This window comes from Triticum aestivum, chromosome 2D (assembly GCF_018294505.1).
Source record: "Triticum aestivum cultivar Chinese Spring chromosome 2D, IWGSC CS RefSeq v2.1, whole genome shotgun sequence".
Lineage (NCBI taxonomy): Eukaryota > Viridiplantae > Streptophyta > Magnoliopsida > Poales > Poaceae > Triticum > Triticum aestivum.
In genome coordinates, this window is record NC_057799.1 from 431,223,760 (window position 1) to 431,240,255 (window position 16,496).

Here is a 16,496-nt window from a genome sequence, read left to right on the forward strand (position 1 = left end):
GAAACACCATCGGAACGGGGACAAGGCGGGGAGAACTTTATTCCATCAGCAGAGAGCCGCCGCTGCCTCGCTCTCTGAGCAGGACACAAACCCTAACAAAACTCAAAAGAGTATGAAAAACGGGGCCCTCCCGCCGGCAAGGGCCGGGATCCACCATACCTCCATGGTCGTAAGTGAAGGAAATATGCCCTAGAGGCAATAATAAAGTATTATATATTTCCTTATATCATGATAAATGTTTATTATTCATGCTAGAATTGTATTAACCGGAAACATAATACATGTGTGAATACATAGACAAACAGAGTGTCACTAGTATGCCTCTGCTAGACTAGCTCGTTAATCAAAGATGGTTATGTTTCCTAGCCATAGACATGAGTTGTCATTTGATTAACGGGATCACCTCATTAGGAGAATGACGTGATTGACATGACCCATTACGTTAGCTTAGCACCCGATCGTTTAGTATGTTGCTATTGCTTTCTTCATGACTTATACATGTTCCTATGACTATGAGATTATGCAACTCCCGTTTACCGGAGGAACACTTTGTGTGCTACCAAACGTCACAACGTAACTGGGTGATTATAAAGGTGCTCTACAGGTGTCTCCAAAGGTACTTGTTGGGTTGGCGTATTTCGAGATTAGGATTTGTCACTCCGATTGTCGGAGAGGTATCTCTGGGCCCACTCGGTAATGCACATCACTATAAGCCTTGCAAGCATTGTGACTAATGAGTTAGTTGCGGGATGATGTATTACGGAACGAGTAAAGAGACTTGCCGGTAACGAGATTGAACTAGGTATCGAGATACCGACGATCGAATCTCGGGCAAGTAACATACCGATGACAAAGGGAACAACGTATGTTGTTATGCGGTCTGACCGATAAAGATCTTCGTAGAATATGTGGGAGCCAATATGGGCATCCAGGTCCCGCTATTGGTTATTGACCGGAGAGGTGTCTCGGTCATGTCTACATAGTTCTCGAACCCAAAGGGTCCGCACGCTTAAAGTTACGATGACAGTTTATTATGAGTTTATATGTTTTGATGTACCGAAGGTTGTTCGGAGTCCCGGATGTGATCACGGACATGACGAGGAGTCTCGAAATGGTCGAGACGTAAAGATTGATATATTGGACGACTATATTCGGACACCGGAAGTGTTCCGGAGAAGTTTCGGATTAAACCGGAGTGCCGGAGGGTTACCGGAACCCCCCGGGGAAGTATTGGGCCTTAGTGGGCCTTGAGGGGAGAGAGAGGGCAGCAGCCAGGAGGTGGTGCGCCCCCTCCCAGGAGGAGTCCTAGTTGGACTAGGAGAGGGGGGCGCAGCCCCCTTTCCCTCTCCCTCTCCCTCTCTTTCCTTCCCCCCTTCTTTTCCTAGTAGGACTAGGAAAGGGGAGTCCTACTCCTACTAGGAGGAGGACTCCCCCCTCTCCTTGGCGCGCCCATAGGCAGCCGGCCTCCCCCTTGCTCCTTTATATACGGGGGCAGGGGGCACCTCTATACACACTTGATATACGATATTTTAGCCGTGTGCGGTGCCCCCCTCCACCAGATTACACCTCGATAATACCGTCGCGGAGCTTAGGCGAAGCCCTGCGTCGGTGGAACATCATCATCGTCACCACGCCGTCGTGCTGACGAAACTCTCCCTCAACACTCGGCTGGATCGGAGTTCGAGGGACGTCATCGAGCTGAACGTGTGTAGAACTTGGAGGTACCGTACGTTCGGTACTTGATAGGTCGGATCGTGAAGACGTACGACTACATCAACCGCGTTGTGATAACGCTTCCGCTGTCGGTCTACGAGGGTACGTGGACAACACTCTCCCCTCTCGTTGCTATGCATCACCATGATCTTGCGTGTGCGTAGGAAATTTTTGAAATTACTACGTTCCCCAACAGTGGCATCCGAGCCTGGTTTTATGCGTTGATGCTATGCACGAGTAGAACACAAGTGAGTTGTGGGCGATATAAGTCATACTGCTTACCAGCATGTCATACTTTGGTTCAGCGGTATTGTGAGATGAAGCGGCCCGGACCGACATTACGCGTACGCTTACGCGAGACTGGTTTCACCGTTCGGAGCACTCGTTGCTTAAAGGTGACTGGCGGGTGTCTGTCTCTCTCACTTTAGTTGAACCGAGTGTGGCTACGCCCGGTCCTTGCGAAGGTTAAAACAGCACCAACTTGACAAACTATCGTTGTGGTTTTGATGCGTAGGTAAGAACGGTTCTTGCTAAGCCCGTAGCAGCCACGTAAAACATGCAACAACAAAGTAGAGGACGTCTAACTTGTTTTTGCAGGGCATGTTGTGATGTGATATGGTCAAGACATGATGTGATATAATGTGTTGTATGAGATGATCATGTTTTGTAACCGAGTTATCGGCAACTGGCAGGAGCCATATGGTTGTCGCTTTATTGTATGAGATGCAATCGCCATGTAATAGTTTTACTTTATCACTAAGCGGTAGCGATAGTCGTAAAAGCAATAAGTTGGCGAGACGACAACGATACTACGATGGAGATCAAGGTGTCGAGCCGGTGACGATGGTGATCATGACAGGTGCTTCGGAGATGGAGATCACAAGCACAAGATGATGATGGCCATATCATATCACTTATATTGATTGCATGTGATGTTAATCCTTTATGCATCTTATCTTGCTTTGATTGACGGTAGCATTATAAGATGATCTCTCACTAAAATTTCAAGATAAAAGTGTTCTCCCTGAGTATGCACCGTTGCGAAAGTTCTTCGTGCTGAGACACCACGTGTTAATCGGGTGTGATAGGCTCTACGTTCAAATACAACGGGTGCAAAACAGTTGCACACGCGGAATACTCAGGTTAAACTTGACGAGCCTAGCATATGTACAGATATGGCCTCGGAACACAGAGACCGAAAGGTCGAGCGTGAATCATATAGTAGATATGATCAACATAGTGATGTTCACCATTGAAACTACTCCATCTCACGTGTTAATCGGACATGGTTTAGTTGCTTTGGATCACGTAATCACTTAGATGATTAGAGAGATGTCTATCTAAGTGGGAGTTCTTAAGTAATATGATTAATTGAACTTAAATTTATCATGAACTTAGTACCTGATAGTATCTTGCTTGTCTATGTTAATTGTAGATATATGGCCCGTGCTGTTGTTCCGTTGAATTTTAATGCGTTCCTTGAGAAAGCTAAGTTGAAAGATGATGGTAGCAATTACACGGACTGGGTCCGTAACTTGAGGATTATCCTCATTGCTGCACAGAAGAATTACGTCCTGGAAGCACCGCTAGGTGCCAGGCCTCCTGCAAGAGCTACGCCAGAAGTTATGAACGTCTGGCAAAGCAAAGCTGATGACTACTCAATAGTTCAGTGTGCCATGCTTTACGGCTTAGAACCGGGACTTCAACGACGTTTTGAACGTCATGGAGCATATGAGATGTTCCAGGAGTTGAAGTTAATATTTCAAGCAAATGCCCGGATTGAGAGATATGAAGTCTCCAATAAGTTCTATAGCTGCAAGATGGAAGAGAATAGTTCTGTCAGTGAGCATATACTCAGAATGTCTGGGTATAATAATCACTTGATTCAACTGGGAGTTCAACTTCCGGATGATTGCGTCATTGACAGAATTCTTCAATCACTGCCACCAAGCTACAAGAGCTTCGTGATGAACTATAACATGCAAGGGATGGATAAGACGATTCCCGAGCTCTTCGCAATGCTAAAGGCAGCGGAGGTAGAAATCAAAAAGGAGCATCAAGTGTTGATGGTCAGTAAAACCACTAGTTTCAAGAAAAAGGGCAAAGGGAAGAAGAAAGGGAACTTCAAGAAGAACAGCAAGCAAGTTGCTGTTCAGGAGAAGAAATCCAAGTCTGGACCTAAGCCTGAAACTGAGTGCTTCTACTGTAAGCAGACTGGCCACTGGAAGCGGAACTGCCCCAAGTATTTGGCGGATAAGAAGGATGGCAAGGTTAACAAAGGTATATGTGATATACATGTTATTGATGTGTACCTTACTAATACTCGCAGTAGCACCTGGGTATTTGATACTGGTTCTGTTGCTAATATTTGCAACTCGAAACAGGGGCTACGGATTAAGCGAAGTTTGGCTAAGGACGAGGTGACGATGCGCGTGGGAAATGGTTCCAAAGTCGATGTGATCGCCGTCGGCACGCTACCTCTACATCTACCTTCGGGATTAGTTTTAGACCTAAATAATTGTTATTTGGTGCCAGCGTTGAGCATGAACATTATATCTGGATCTTGTTTAATGCGAGACGGTTATTCATTTAAATCAGAGAATAATGGTTGTTCTATTTATATGAATAATATCTTTTATGGTCATGCACCCTTGAAGAGTGGTCTATTTTTAATGAATCTCGATAGTAGTGATACACATATTCATAATGTTGAAGCCAAAAGATGCAGAGTTAATAATGACAGTGCAACTTATTTGTGGCACTGCCGTTTGGGTCATATCGGTGTAAAGCGCATGAAGAAACTCCATACTGATGGAATTTTGGAATCACTTGATTTTGAATCACTTGGTACTTGCGAACCGTGCCTTATGGGCAAGATGACCAAAACACCGTTCTCCGGAACTATGGAGAGAGCAACAGATTTGTTGGAAATCATACATACAGATGTATGTGGTCCGATGAATATTGAAGCTCGTGGCGGATATCGTTATTTTCTCACCTTCACAGATGATTTGAGCAGATATGGGTATATCTACTTAATGAAACATAAGTCTGAAACATTTGAAAAGTTCAAAGAATTTCAGAGTGAAGTTGAAAATCATCGTAACAAGAAAATAAAATTCCTACGATCTGATCGTGGAGGAGAATATTTGAGTTACGAGTTTGGTCTACATTTGAAACAATGCGGAATAGTTTCGCAACTCACGCCACCCGGAACACCACAGCGTAATGGTGTGTCTGAACGTCGTAATCGTACTTTATTAGATATGGTGCGAACTATGATGTCTCTTACTGATTTACCGCTATCGTTTTGGGGTTATGCTTTAGAGACAGCTGCATTCACTCTAAATAGGACACCATCGAAATCCGTTGAGACGACGCCTTTTGAACTATGGTTTGGCAAGAAACCAAAGTTGTCGTATCTTAAAGTTTGGGGTTGCGATGCTTATGTGAAGAAACTTCAACCTGATAAGCTCGAGCCTAAATCGGAGAAATGTGTCTTCATAGGATACCCAAAGGAGACCGTTGGGTACACCTTCTATCACAGATCCGAAGGCAAGATATTTGTTGCTAGAAATGGATCCTTTCTAGAGAAGGAGTTTCTCTCGAAAGATGTGAGTGGGAGGAAAGTAGAACTTGATGAGGTAACTGTACCTGCTCCCTTATTGGAAAGTAGATCATCGCAGAAATCAGTTTCTGCGACACCTACACCAAGTAGTGAGGAAGTTAATGATAATGATCATGAAACTTCAGATCAAGTTATTACTGAACTTCGTAGGTCAACTAGATCAAGATCCGCACCAGAGTGGTACGGTAATCCTGTTCTGGAGGTCATGTTACTAGACCATGGCGAACCTACGAACTATGAAGAAGCGATGGTGAGCCCAGATTCCGCAAAATGGCTTGAAGCCATGAAATCCGAGATGGGATCCATGTATGAGAACAAAGTATGGACTTTGGTTGACTTGCCCGATGGTCGGCAAGCCATTGAAAATAAATGGATCTTCAAGAAGAAGACTGACGCTGATGGTAATGTTACTATCTATAAAGCTCGACTTGTTGCGAAAGGTTTTCGACAAGTTCAAGGAATTGACTACGATGAGACCTTCTCACCCGTAGCGATGCTTAAGTCTGTCCGAATCATGTTAGCAATTGCCGCATTTTATGATTATGAAATTTGGCAAATGGATGTCAAAACTGCGTTCCTGAATGGATTTCTGGAAGAAGAGTTGTATATGATGCAACCGGAAGGTTTTGTCGATCCAAAGGGAGCTAACAAAGTGTGCAAGCTCCAGCGATCCATTTATGGACTGGTGCAAGCCTCTCGGAGTTGGAATAAACGCTTTGATAGTGTGATCAAAGCATTTGGTTTTATACAGACTTTTGGAGAAGCCTGTATTTACAAGAAAGTGAGTGGGAGCTCGATAGCATTTCTGATATTATATGTGGATGACATATTACTGATTGGAAATGATATAGAATTTCTGGATAGCATAAAGGGATACTTGAATAAGAGTTTTTCAATGAAAGACCTCGGTGAAGCTGCATATATATTAGGCATTAAGATCTATAGAGATAGATCAAGACGCTTAATTGGACTTTCACAAAGCACATACCTTGACAAAGTTTTGAAGAAGTTCAAAATGGATCAAGCAAAGAAAGGGTTCTTGCCTGTACTACAAGGTGTGAGATTGAGTAAGACTCAATGCCCGACCACTGCAGAAGATAGAGAGAAGATGAAAGATGTTCCCTATGCTTCAGCCATAGGCTCTATCATGTATGCAATGCTGTGTACCAGACCTGATGTGTCCCTAGCTATAAGTTTAGCAGGGAGGTACCAAAGTAATCCAGGAGTGGATCACTGGACAGCGGTCAAGAACATCCTGAAATACCTGAAAAGGACTAAGGATATGTTTCTCGTATATGGAGGTGACAAAGAGCTCATCGTAAGGGGTTACGTTGATGCAAGCTTTGACACTGATCCGGACGATTCGAAATCGCAAACCGGATACGTATTTACATTGAACGGTGGAGCTGTCAGTTGGTGCAGTTCCAAGCAAAGTGTCGTGGCGGGATCTACGTGTGAAGCGGAATACATAGCTGCTTCGGAAGCAGCGAATGAAGGAGTCTGGATGAAGGAGTTCATATCCGATCTAGGTGTCATACCTAGTACATCGGGACCAATGAAAATCTTTTGTGATAATACTGGTGCAATTGCCTTAGCAAAGGAATCCAGATTTCACAAGAGAACCAAGCACATCAGAAGACGCTTCAATTCCATCCGGGATTTAGTCCAGGTGGGAGACATAGAAATTTGCAAGATACATACGGATCTGAATGTAGCAGATCCGTTGACTAAGCCTCTTCCACGAGCAAAACATGATCAGCACCAAGACTCCATGGGTGTAAGAATCATTACTATGTAATCTAGATTATTGACTCTAGTGCAAGTGGGAGACTGAAGGAAATATGCCCTAGAGGCAATAATAAAGTATTATATATTTCCTTATATCATGATAAATGTTTATTATTCATGCTAGAATTGTATTAACCGGAAACATAATACATGTGTGAATACATAGACAAACAGAGTGTCACTAGTATGCCTCTGCTAGACTAGCTCGTTAATCAAAGATGGTTATGTTTCCTAGCCATAGACATGAGTTGTCATTTGATTAACGGGATCACCTCATTAGGAGAATGACGTGATTGACATGACCCATTACGTTAGCTTAGCACCCGATCGTTTAGTATGTTGCTATTGCTTTCTTCATGACTTATACATGTTCCTATGACTATGAGATTATGCAACTCCCGTTTACCGGAGGAACACTTTGTGTGCTACCAAACGTCACAACGTAACTGGGTGATTATAAAGGTGCTCTACAGGTGTCTCCAAAGGTACTTGTTGGGTTGGCGTATTTCGAGATTAGGATTTGTCACTCCGATTGTCGGAGAGGTATCTCTGGGCCCACTCGGTAATGCACATCACTATAAGCCTTGCAAGCATTGTGACTAATGAGTTAGTTGCGGGATGATGTATTACGGAACGAGTAAAGAGACTTGCCGGTAACGAGATTGAACTAGGTATCGAGATACCGACGATCGAATCTCGGGCAAGTAACATACCGATGACAAAGGGAACAACGTATGTTGTTATGCGGTCTGACCGATAAAGATCTTCGTAGAATATGTGGGAGCCAATATGGGCATCCAGGTCCCGCTATTGGTTATTGACCGGAGAGGTGTCTCGGTCATGTCTACATAGTTCTCGAACCCAAAGGGTCCGCACGCTTAAAGTTACGATGACAGTTTTATTATGAGTTTATATGTTTTGATGTACCGAAGGTTGTTCGGAGTCCCGGATGTGATCACGGACATGACGAGGAGTCTCGAAATGGTCGAGACATAAAGATTGATATATTGGACGACTATATTCGGACACCGGAAGTGTTCCGGAGAAGTTTCGGATTAAACCGGAGTGCCGGAGGGTTACCGGAACCCCCCGGGAAAGTATTGGGCCTTAGTGGGCCTTGATGGGAGAGAGAGGGCAGCAGCCAGGAGGTGGTGCGCCCCCTCCCAGGAGGAGTCCTAGTTGGACTAGGAGAGGGGGGCGCAGCCCCCTTTCCCTCTCCCTCTCCCTCTCTTTCCTTCCCCCCCTTCTTTTCCTAGTAGGACTAGGAAAGGGGAGTCCTACTCCTACTAGGAGGAGGACTCCCCCCCTCTCCTTGGCGCGCCCATAGGCAGCCGGCCTCCCCCTTGCTCCTTTATATACGGGGGCAGGGGGGCACCTCTATACACACTTGATATACGATATTTTAGCCGTGTGCGGTGCCCCCTCCACCAGATTACACCTCGATAATACCGTCGCGGAGCTTAGGCGAAGCCCTGCGTCGGTGGAACATCATCATCGTCACCACTCCGTCGTGCTGACGAAACTCTCCCTCAACACTCGGCTGGATCGGAGTTCGAGGGACGTCATCGAGCTGAACGTGTGTAGAACTTGGAGGTGCCGTACGTTCAGTACTTGATCGGTCGAATCGTGAAGACGTAGGACTACATCAACCGCATTGTGATAACGCTTCCGCTGTCGGTCTACGAGGGTACGTGGACAACACTCTCCCCTCTCGTTGCTATGCATCACCATGATCTTGCGTGTGCGTAGGGAAAAATTTAAATTACTACGTTCCCCAACAGTAAGACCATAGAAGACAAGGTAGACAGGCAATAGATTAATAGGTTAGTCCAAACAAATATTGTGCCAAAAACATAAATAAATGATGTAAATATAGGATGAATCTGTCATAAATTATAGATACGTTTGAGACGGATCACGGATCTCGTATGACTCGGCCGATGTCGGCCTTCGATGGATCTGTTTGGATCTGGTATTCGTTCGTTTTCGTTTGAGTGTTTACAGGTTTGATCATTCCGATCCACAACTTTTTTTTTGCAGGGTGATCCACGACTTTCTTCATCAACGATGGTTGTTGCTCTGGTGGCTGGTTCTGTGGGGCTTAACACGACGACTTCTCGACTGTCTATACTACACTAAGATTTGTCCGGCTCCGGTGAGGGAGGGGCAATAACGACCGCTTGCTGCAGTGCCTATTGTTATCGCTAGGTGGTTCATGAACCTCTTTGTAGTTTTTGTTACCTACAATTTTCTTTGTACTGTATCAATAGATCGAAATTAGGTTTAAAAATAGATCGAAAGTTTCTCTCAATTTATTTTTTAAAGAAGTAATTGAGGCTTGCGCCATGTCCCGTCGTTTTTTTAGAGCGTACTACTTCTAATTACAGGACTCCAGAACGGAGAAGTAATAACATAATTTAATTTTTTTGGATTTGGCAGCCTGATCATGCCCCGTCCTTCGTCAACACCACCCATCGCCGGCTTCCTCCTACTGTCATCGTGCGGCCCTCTCCTAATTGGCGTGCGCCCCTCGCGGCGAGTTCCCGCCACCACCCACCAAAGTCTATTCTTAACGCCCTCCCCCTTCCCCTCCATTCCCCCTCTCCATCTCCCTCCCCTCCCATCCCCTCTCCTCCTGCAGCCTCCCGCCCGGAGGTAAGCCTGCCGTGCAGCTCTGTTATTCTGTTATCCTTTCGAGTGGAAATCAATCAGGAACCTGTTCTTCTGATCTGCTCTGCTCCGGTTCTTGGGTTCTTTCTCTTCCTTCTTTGGTATGCGGTGATCCGATTGCATCCGAGTGTTGCCGCTATATGTAATCTTTGCTCGGCCTTTACTATTCCTGCGTTTATATTTCTGATGAGAACCGTCTCATACATTGCCGAAAATTTCTGTGTGTGTGTCCGTATTTGGGATCGCGTCATCTGCTTCCACACTTTTAATTTTCTTTTCAGCCCCACAAAGAGTTCTGCAAATATCAGGCCAGGTGGTGACTTAAAAGCATTTTCATGCATGAATTGTGAAATTTTGGAATTTTTTGTCCGACGAAGGAGAATTTGGGAGTTTTTTGTCAGATAAAGGAGCCCGGCTGATGGCTCATCTTTATTAGTGTTTGTTTTGAATGTGCCCTTGTAACAGCTAGAGAACACTATTGACAGGGATGCCTATAGCTACGTTAATTATTTTCTCCGTTTCTTACCATTTTAAAGAGCGTGATGGCGCTGCTGTTTAAGGAGAAGCGGGGACACGGATATATGTTCTTTTATTGCACGGCACATTCTAGTTAGAATTGGGGAACATGCACAAAGTGAAATTTCCCTGCTAATGGATATTTTTGTTTTATTTGACATTGCATCAGGCCGCAGAAAATTATTGTTCCGCACTTTTTGTTACTGTCCTGCAAATATTATTATGCATAAATATTTTATCAAAGCTATCGTATCTGATCAGGTCCAGATAGGGCATACCAGACATGGCAGAAGTCCTGTCAGGACCTCCCGAGCACCATCTAAGCTCTGGTGAGAATACACATCACTGTTAAGCATTTTCATGTTGAATAAAGTGCAATAGTATTATAACATGATAATAATAGTATTATAAAAAGAATGTGTGGTATTTTCTTCTCAGTGTATTCCCTCTTATTATTTCTTGTGGCATATTAGTTTATGCTTTCTACTTGGTCATGGAAAAGCAACATGATTCTTCAAAACCAGAATTTAGTCTATGAAACTACACAGAATCAACTAATGTAATATGACGCTAGCAGCCTTAGATACACATTATGAAGATAAGAGGAAATCCAATGTGGAATACTCAGAAGATGAAAAGAAAGCAATGATTGTGTCACTGAAGAAAAAGGCGATGAACGCCTCACAAAAACTGAGGCATTCCATGAAGAAGGGGAGGAGGAGCAGCAAGGTGATGTCCATTTCAATCGAGGACGAGCGCGACCCTGAGGAGGTGCAGGCTGTTGATGCCTTCCGTCAGCTTCTTGTGCTCGAAGAGCTTCTACCATCGCAGCACGATGACTACCACATGATGCTTAGGTATTTTATCCGATATAATGGCACACCATGTTACATAACTGCACTTTTCATTTTGAACAGCGTTACTGAATGTTGTGATGGTGTAGGTTTCTAAAGGCAAGAAAGTTTGATGTTGAGAAGGCAAAGCAAATGTGGTCTGATATGCTGCAGTGGAGAAAGGAGTTCGGCACAGATACCCTTCTTGAGGTAATTATAGCTACTATATAGTTTGTGATATTAAACTCTGTTTTAATTAATCCCATTTAGACTGAAGGATACAAATATCACATTTTTTATCCTAAATCTCTTGTCAGGGTTTTGAATTCGAAGAAGCTGATAAGGTCGCAGAATGCTACCCTCAAGGCTACCATGGAGTGGACAAGGAAGGAAGGCCCGTCTACATTGAACGGCTCGGACAGATCGATGTCACTAAGCTGATGCAGGTTACCACAATGGAACGTTTCGTCAAGAACCATGTCAAGGAGTTTGAGAAGAACTTTGCTGATAAGTTTCCAGCTTGCTCAGTAGCTGCCAAGCGCCACATTGATCAGAGCACTACCATTCTTGATGTGCAAGGAGTCGTACGTATCTAAACAAGTTCATGGATTAGTCCGACTGTTGCAGTTTCACTATGGCTTATTGAGATGAATCACATTTTCAGGGGATGAAACAATTTAGCAAAGCTGCAAGAGATCTCATCGGTCAGCTTCAGAAGATTGATGGTGATAACTACCCAGAGGTAATCCAAAACGGATGACAGACAATTCATCACGCTTACGTGACTAGTTTGTGCTGGATTTTGTCTAGCAAGTGCTCATTGCGTCGGTTATACATTTCTTGTACCAGACGCTGTGCCGGATGTTCATCATTAATGCAGGCCAAGGGTTTCGACTTCTCTGGAGCACAATTAAGAGCTTCCTTGACCCAAAGACCACCGCAAAGATTCATGCAAGTTTATGTCTCTGTTAATTTTGTTCTGTAGCTATGATTCTATTTATCTTGTGTTCAGTTAAAGGACTGTTTCCTGAATTGTGCATTTCTTTAGGTATTGGGTAACAAGTACCAGAGTAAGCTTCTCGAGGTGATCGATGCCAGGTGAGAAGTAAATCTCTAATTTGTATTTATGGTTTATCAACATTATTAAACTCATAAGCTACTTATAATGGTACAATAATTGCGCATATATTTCTGTTATTCAGTGAGCTGCCAGAGTTTTTTGGTGGAACCTGCCAGTGCCAAGGTGGCTGCATGAAGGCTGACAAAGGACCATGGAAGAATCCTGAAGTCATGAAGGTAAACTCCAATCTGATCCTTTGGCCTCACATGTTATCCTAGAATAGAGCATCAAATTACAGAGGACAAGGAACTAACTTCGTGCTTTCTAAATACTTTGATGTGAAGATGGTTCATAGTGGTGCCGGGAGGTGTGGAAAGCTCAATCTGGAATCTCTTGATGCCGGGGAGAAAATGATTTGTGCAGATAACACCGTTTACACGAAGGTAGTGAGAAAAAGATATTCTTTCACTAGGACATAGGCACATTAACATATTTGTCAATGCATTCGGAAATAGTAGTATTTATCCATCAGATTTTGATTTTTGTAAAATGAAGAAGCAAGATCCTTTGAACGGACAAGATGAATGGAGGAACCCGGCACGTGCCCAAATTGAGCATCCTCAACTGTCGCCTGTTCATGAGGAGCTTCTTCCTGCATTGTTTCCTGTAAGTCATGTTTCTTCACTGATTTGAGAACTATCAGTGATTTAGTTAGTGTCAAAGCGTGCAAATACCTCGTCTCGCGTGAATGAAACTAGAAGTACAATCTTTTAGGCTCAATATCTGAACTTAGGTGGCTTCTCTAGTTTCGTCTCCCAGATTAAGGCACAAACTGGTCCTAAACTTAATGCTCAGATAAATTTATCGCCTATGATGTGTATACTCAAATTTCACTTACAATTGTTATTATAAAAAAATGTCAGAACCCAGGATCACCATATTCCTGTGATGTTCCAATGGTTGAGAAGGCCATAGATGCCATATGCAAGAGCCATGGGTTAACAGATGATAATCTTGCCCTCACTAAAGGTTAATACCACCTCTCCACCCTGAAAATCTTTTGACACAGCACTGCTACTCCGTGTACCATTCCACTGACATACTGGCCCTCTTCACCAGCTGTGGCAAACGTCTCTAATGCATCCAATCCACCAATGATGGGCGGCATCATGGCCCTTGTGATGAGCATTGCGACGATGCTCCGTCTGAGCCGTAACATGCCCAGGAAGGTGATTGGTGCTGCCATAGGAGCCCAAGGCACACCGAAAACTCAGGCGCAGCAGCAATCCAAGATGTCGACGGAGGCTGAATACACAGTCTCTGCAAAGCGCTTTGCTGATCTTGAGGAGAAGATCATTGCACTCCTTGCAAAGCAAGCAGAAATGCCGGCGGATAAGGAGGAGCTGCTGAAGGCTGCAACCAGCCGTGTCGCTGCATTGGAAGAGGAACTTGCACGGACCAACAAGGTAACGTCTTTTCCACCTTGGTGAAAAGCAATTTCTTAGTGCACAATACCGAGGCTTCTGTGTTGTCATGTTAATTCCATTACCATCATGTGTTACTTTGCCTTAAAACATGCTTTCATGTGTTTATGCAGGCTTTGCAGGAAACTCTTGAGCGGCAACAGGAGATCATGGAATACATTGAAAAGAAAAAGAAGAAGAAAGCCAAGGTAACCAAAAAACGCATGGCAAAACAACGCATCCTTCTTCACCGTAGTTTTGACCATTACTAGCTGACGGAACTTCTCAACTGTGGTCAATCTTCTTATAAAAATGTACGATTCTCGCTAAAAAATTGATATTACTGTGTTGAAGTTAATACTTCCTTTCGGTATTGTGCAGCGCTTGTTTCACTGGTAGATGTGAAGAACGGAATGCGATGTGTCCGCAAGAGGCTTTGGCTTGATGACAGTGAGCTGGTTTTTTTGTCAGCAAAAAGTGATTCTAAGTGTAACATATAATGTTCTTTTGTTATTTTCCCTGTGTTGCTATAATTCATTGGTCGGAGCTTTTCAACCATGACATACATTATGCCTTGCCATACATTGTGACCATGTGGATGTGGTGCCAATCCTTTTCTTGTTGCAGTCAATTGTGGATGGAAATACATTATGCATTGACTTTATTTTGCTTGTTCTTAATCTATGTATTGTTCTTTAATTGTTCACCTCTGTGCTTGTATCTTTGGTTGGTCTCCCCAAACTAGTGGTTTCTATGCTATTTTGTTTGGGCATAAAACGGCATGTGGGACGATATCGAGGAAGTGGAAATGTTACCTTCATCTTTCACAGCATAAAACGGCATGTGGGACGGCATCGAGGAAGTGAAAGTGTTATGCTAAAGTGTGTGCACGGACTTGATGCCAATAGTGGTGCCATGATTCCATTCATTTACATTCCCTTAGAAAGGCTAGTAGGTTTGCATCTTGCAGTACTTGCGTCGGTGTCAACATAAAGAGGCTCCCCGCTCATGAAACTATGAATGAACAGTAGTTGATCTGCGGAAGACAAAATCATCAGCTATTGATGTGAGTTCTATTTCTTCTCCTCTCTTATTTGTCCGCCGCCTCTATCTTTCTTGCTGATAGGTTTTGTTAGCCTGTGGCCCGCTGTTTTCTGTATCTTGATTCAGACGTAGCATAAGCATACCCGATGAACTGAAGAATTCTATTTAGAAAAACTGGAAGCAACGCTTGTAGTCTTGTATACAATTTTCTTTGCGAAAAGTCCAAAGTCCATATATCAAGTAGTACAAACCCTTACAAATACACTTTCGTAGAAATTGGAAAAGAAATCCAAATTACTTGGGTGCTGGAGTCTTCTTTATCCTGCATCCAGCGGTGATCCGTAGTGGACAAAGTCGTTGCCGTCTCTGGGCTTTCGTCTCAGTAGAGCAAACTTATTTACACCCAAGAGCTTCTAGAAGCAACGGTTGGGAAGCCATCGATGTAAACCAGAAAACACCGACTAGCGCAATCTATGTAGAAAAATTGCCGCCCTGAGTAGAAAACATCTGAGAGGACCGAACTCCTCGGTTCCCACAGACAGAGTCGGGGAAGACTACTCTCACACGCTCCCCAACAAAGCCAAGGCTGGCCAACCTCCATCGATCGGAACTGGAGATGGAGGACCAAGACGTACAACCATGTTGTCTGCTCCGTAGGACAGCTCGACTAAGACAACCCTGCAGAAGAAAACATCATACTCGAAGAACCAAATCTAGAGATAATGCACCATCTTCCACATGCCTCCAGGCGATACGAAGAAGCATCACCCGGAAGATTGTGGGGCGGGACACCTTATTCCACGCCAACGGCGACACCATCGTCTCGCCACTGTCAAATGAAGATAAAGCGTAAATTTATTCCTAACCCTACCTCACCGGATCGAAGCTCTGGGATCCTCGCACCCTCGCATCACCGAAGCTGCAGATGAAAGGAGAGGGAGGCCTCACACTTGCGAGGGTAGGGTAGATCAGTAACGCCGACTGTTGCCGGGGAGGGTGGGCGGAAAGAACGACCCGTGTGGAAGACGTATGTGGCCTTGTGTGTGTGTTTTAGAGAAATAGGGCCGCATGTGGCCCCCCATTTCATTGATATCAACGAAGCAGGAAAGTAGTGTACACCTTGTGTACCTTAACTTTTGAGAAGAGTTGAGACCTAAACTAAGATATATCTATTGCAACACTTAAATTTTAGTAGTCTTATAAAAGAGTTTTAAAATCACTTTTTTTAGACTGTCTTACAAGAATTTTTTTTTTAAGAAAGGGACCAGATAGATGTAAGTTGACTGAAAATTATACTTGGGCCAGTCACTTTTTTTTAGGCTAGTTACCAGCTCGATATCCAGACGTACGCATCCTCATGAGGTAGCTCTAGATGGCTACGTTGTAGGCTAGTTAGCTTTGTATCCTGACCATGCTAACTATACACATTCAAATTTCACTGCGAATTTTTATTCTAAACACAGAAGCTCAACCTCATGTAGTAACACTGATAGTATAGCTTATTCCTTTAGGAATTAAGAGTAATACCGATACTCTTCAGGTTCAGTCAAAAATTCAGAGTTACAGTTAGTGGAACATATATAATATACAAGAATAAGCATATAATATAGTGAAACTTACGCAAAAAAGAAGCTTTTTAAAAGGAATATATTAGTAGCATTAGTATTACCTATAAATAAAAAAGAAAAAGAAATCAAAACAAATAAAAAAATATTCACACAATTTACACAAAAATTGCACCTTTTTATAATATGCAAGAATTGTGACGCCCCCGATTCAAT

General features: G+C 43.6%; 1 protein-coding gene across 4 annotated transcripts; it reads left to right on the forward strand.

Moving 5' to 3' along the window:
• Positions 1-9,616: 9,616 nt before the first annotated feature.
• Positions 9,617-14,335, forward strand: LOC123053633 (phosphatidylinositol/phosphatidylcholine transfer protein SFH3). Of its 4 annotated transcripts, none has more exons than XM_044477143.1 (15): positions 9,617-9,784; positions 10,577-10,644; positions 10,893-11,172; positions 11,259-11,358; positions 11,466-11,732; positions 11,813-11,890; positions 11,998-12,099; positions 12,197-12,246; positions 12,351-12,444; positions 12,553-12,651; positions 12,764-12,874; positions 13,132-13,237; positions 13,328-13,674; positions 13,806-13,880; positions 14,053-14,335. In XM_044477143.1, the coding sequence occupies exons 2-15, from the start codon at positions 10,599-10,601 to the stop codon at positions 14,068-14,070; spliced, it is 1,773 nt and encodes a 590-aa protein (XP_044333078.1). In that variant the 5' UTR covers positions 9,617-9,784; positions 10,577-10,598; the 3' UTR covers positions 14,071-14,335. The 4 variants fall into 4 exon arrangements, with proteins under 4 accessions (XP_044333078.1, XP_044333075.1, XP_044333079.1 ...); XM_044477140.1 differs by having other exon boundaries at positions 9,661-9,784; positions 10,890-11,172; XM_044477144.1 differs by having other exon boundaries at positions 9,765-9,900.
• Positions 14,336-16,496: the final 2,161 nt, after the last annotated feature.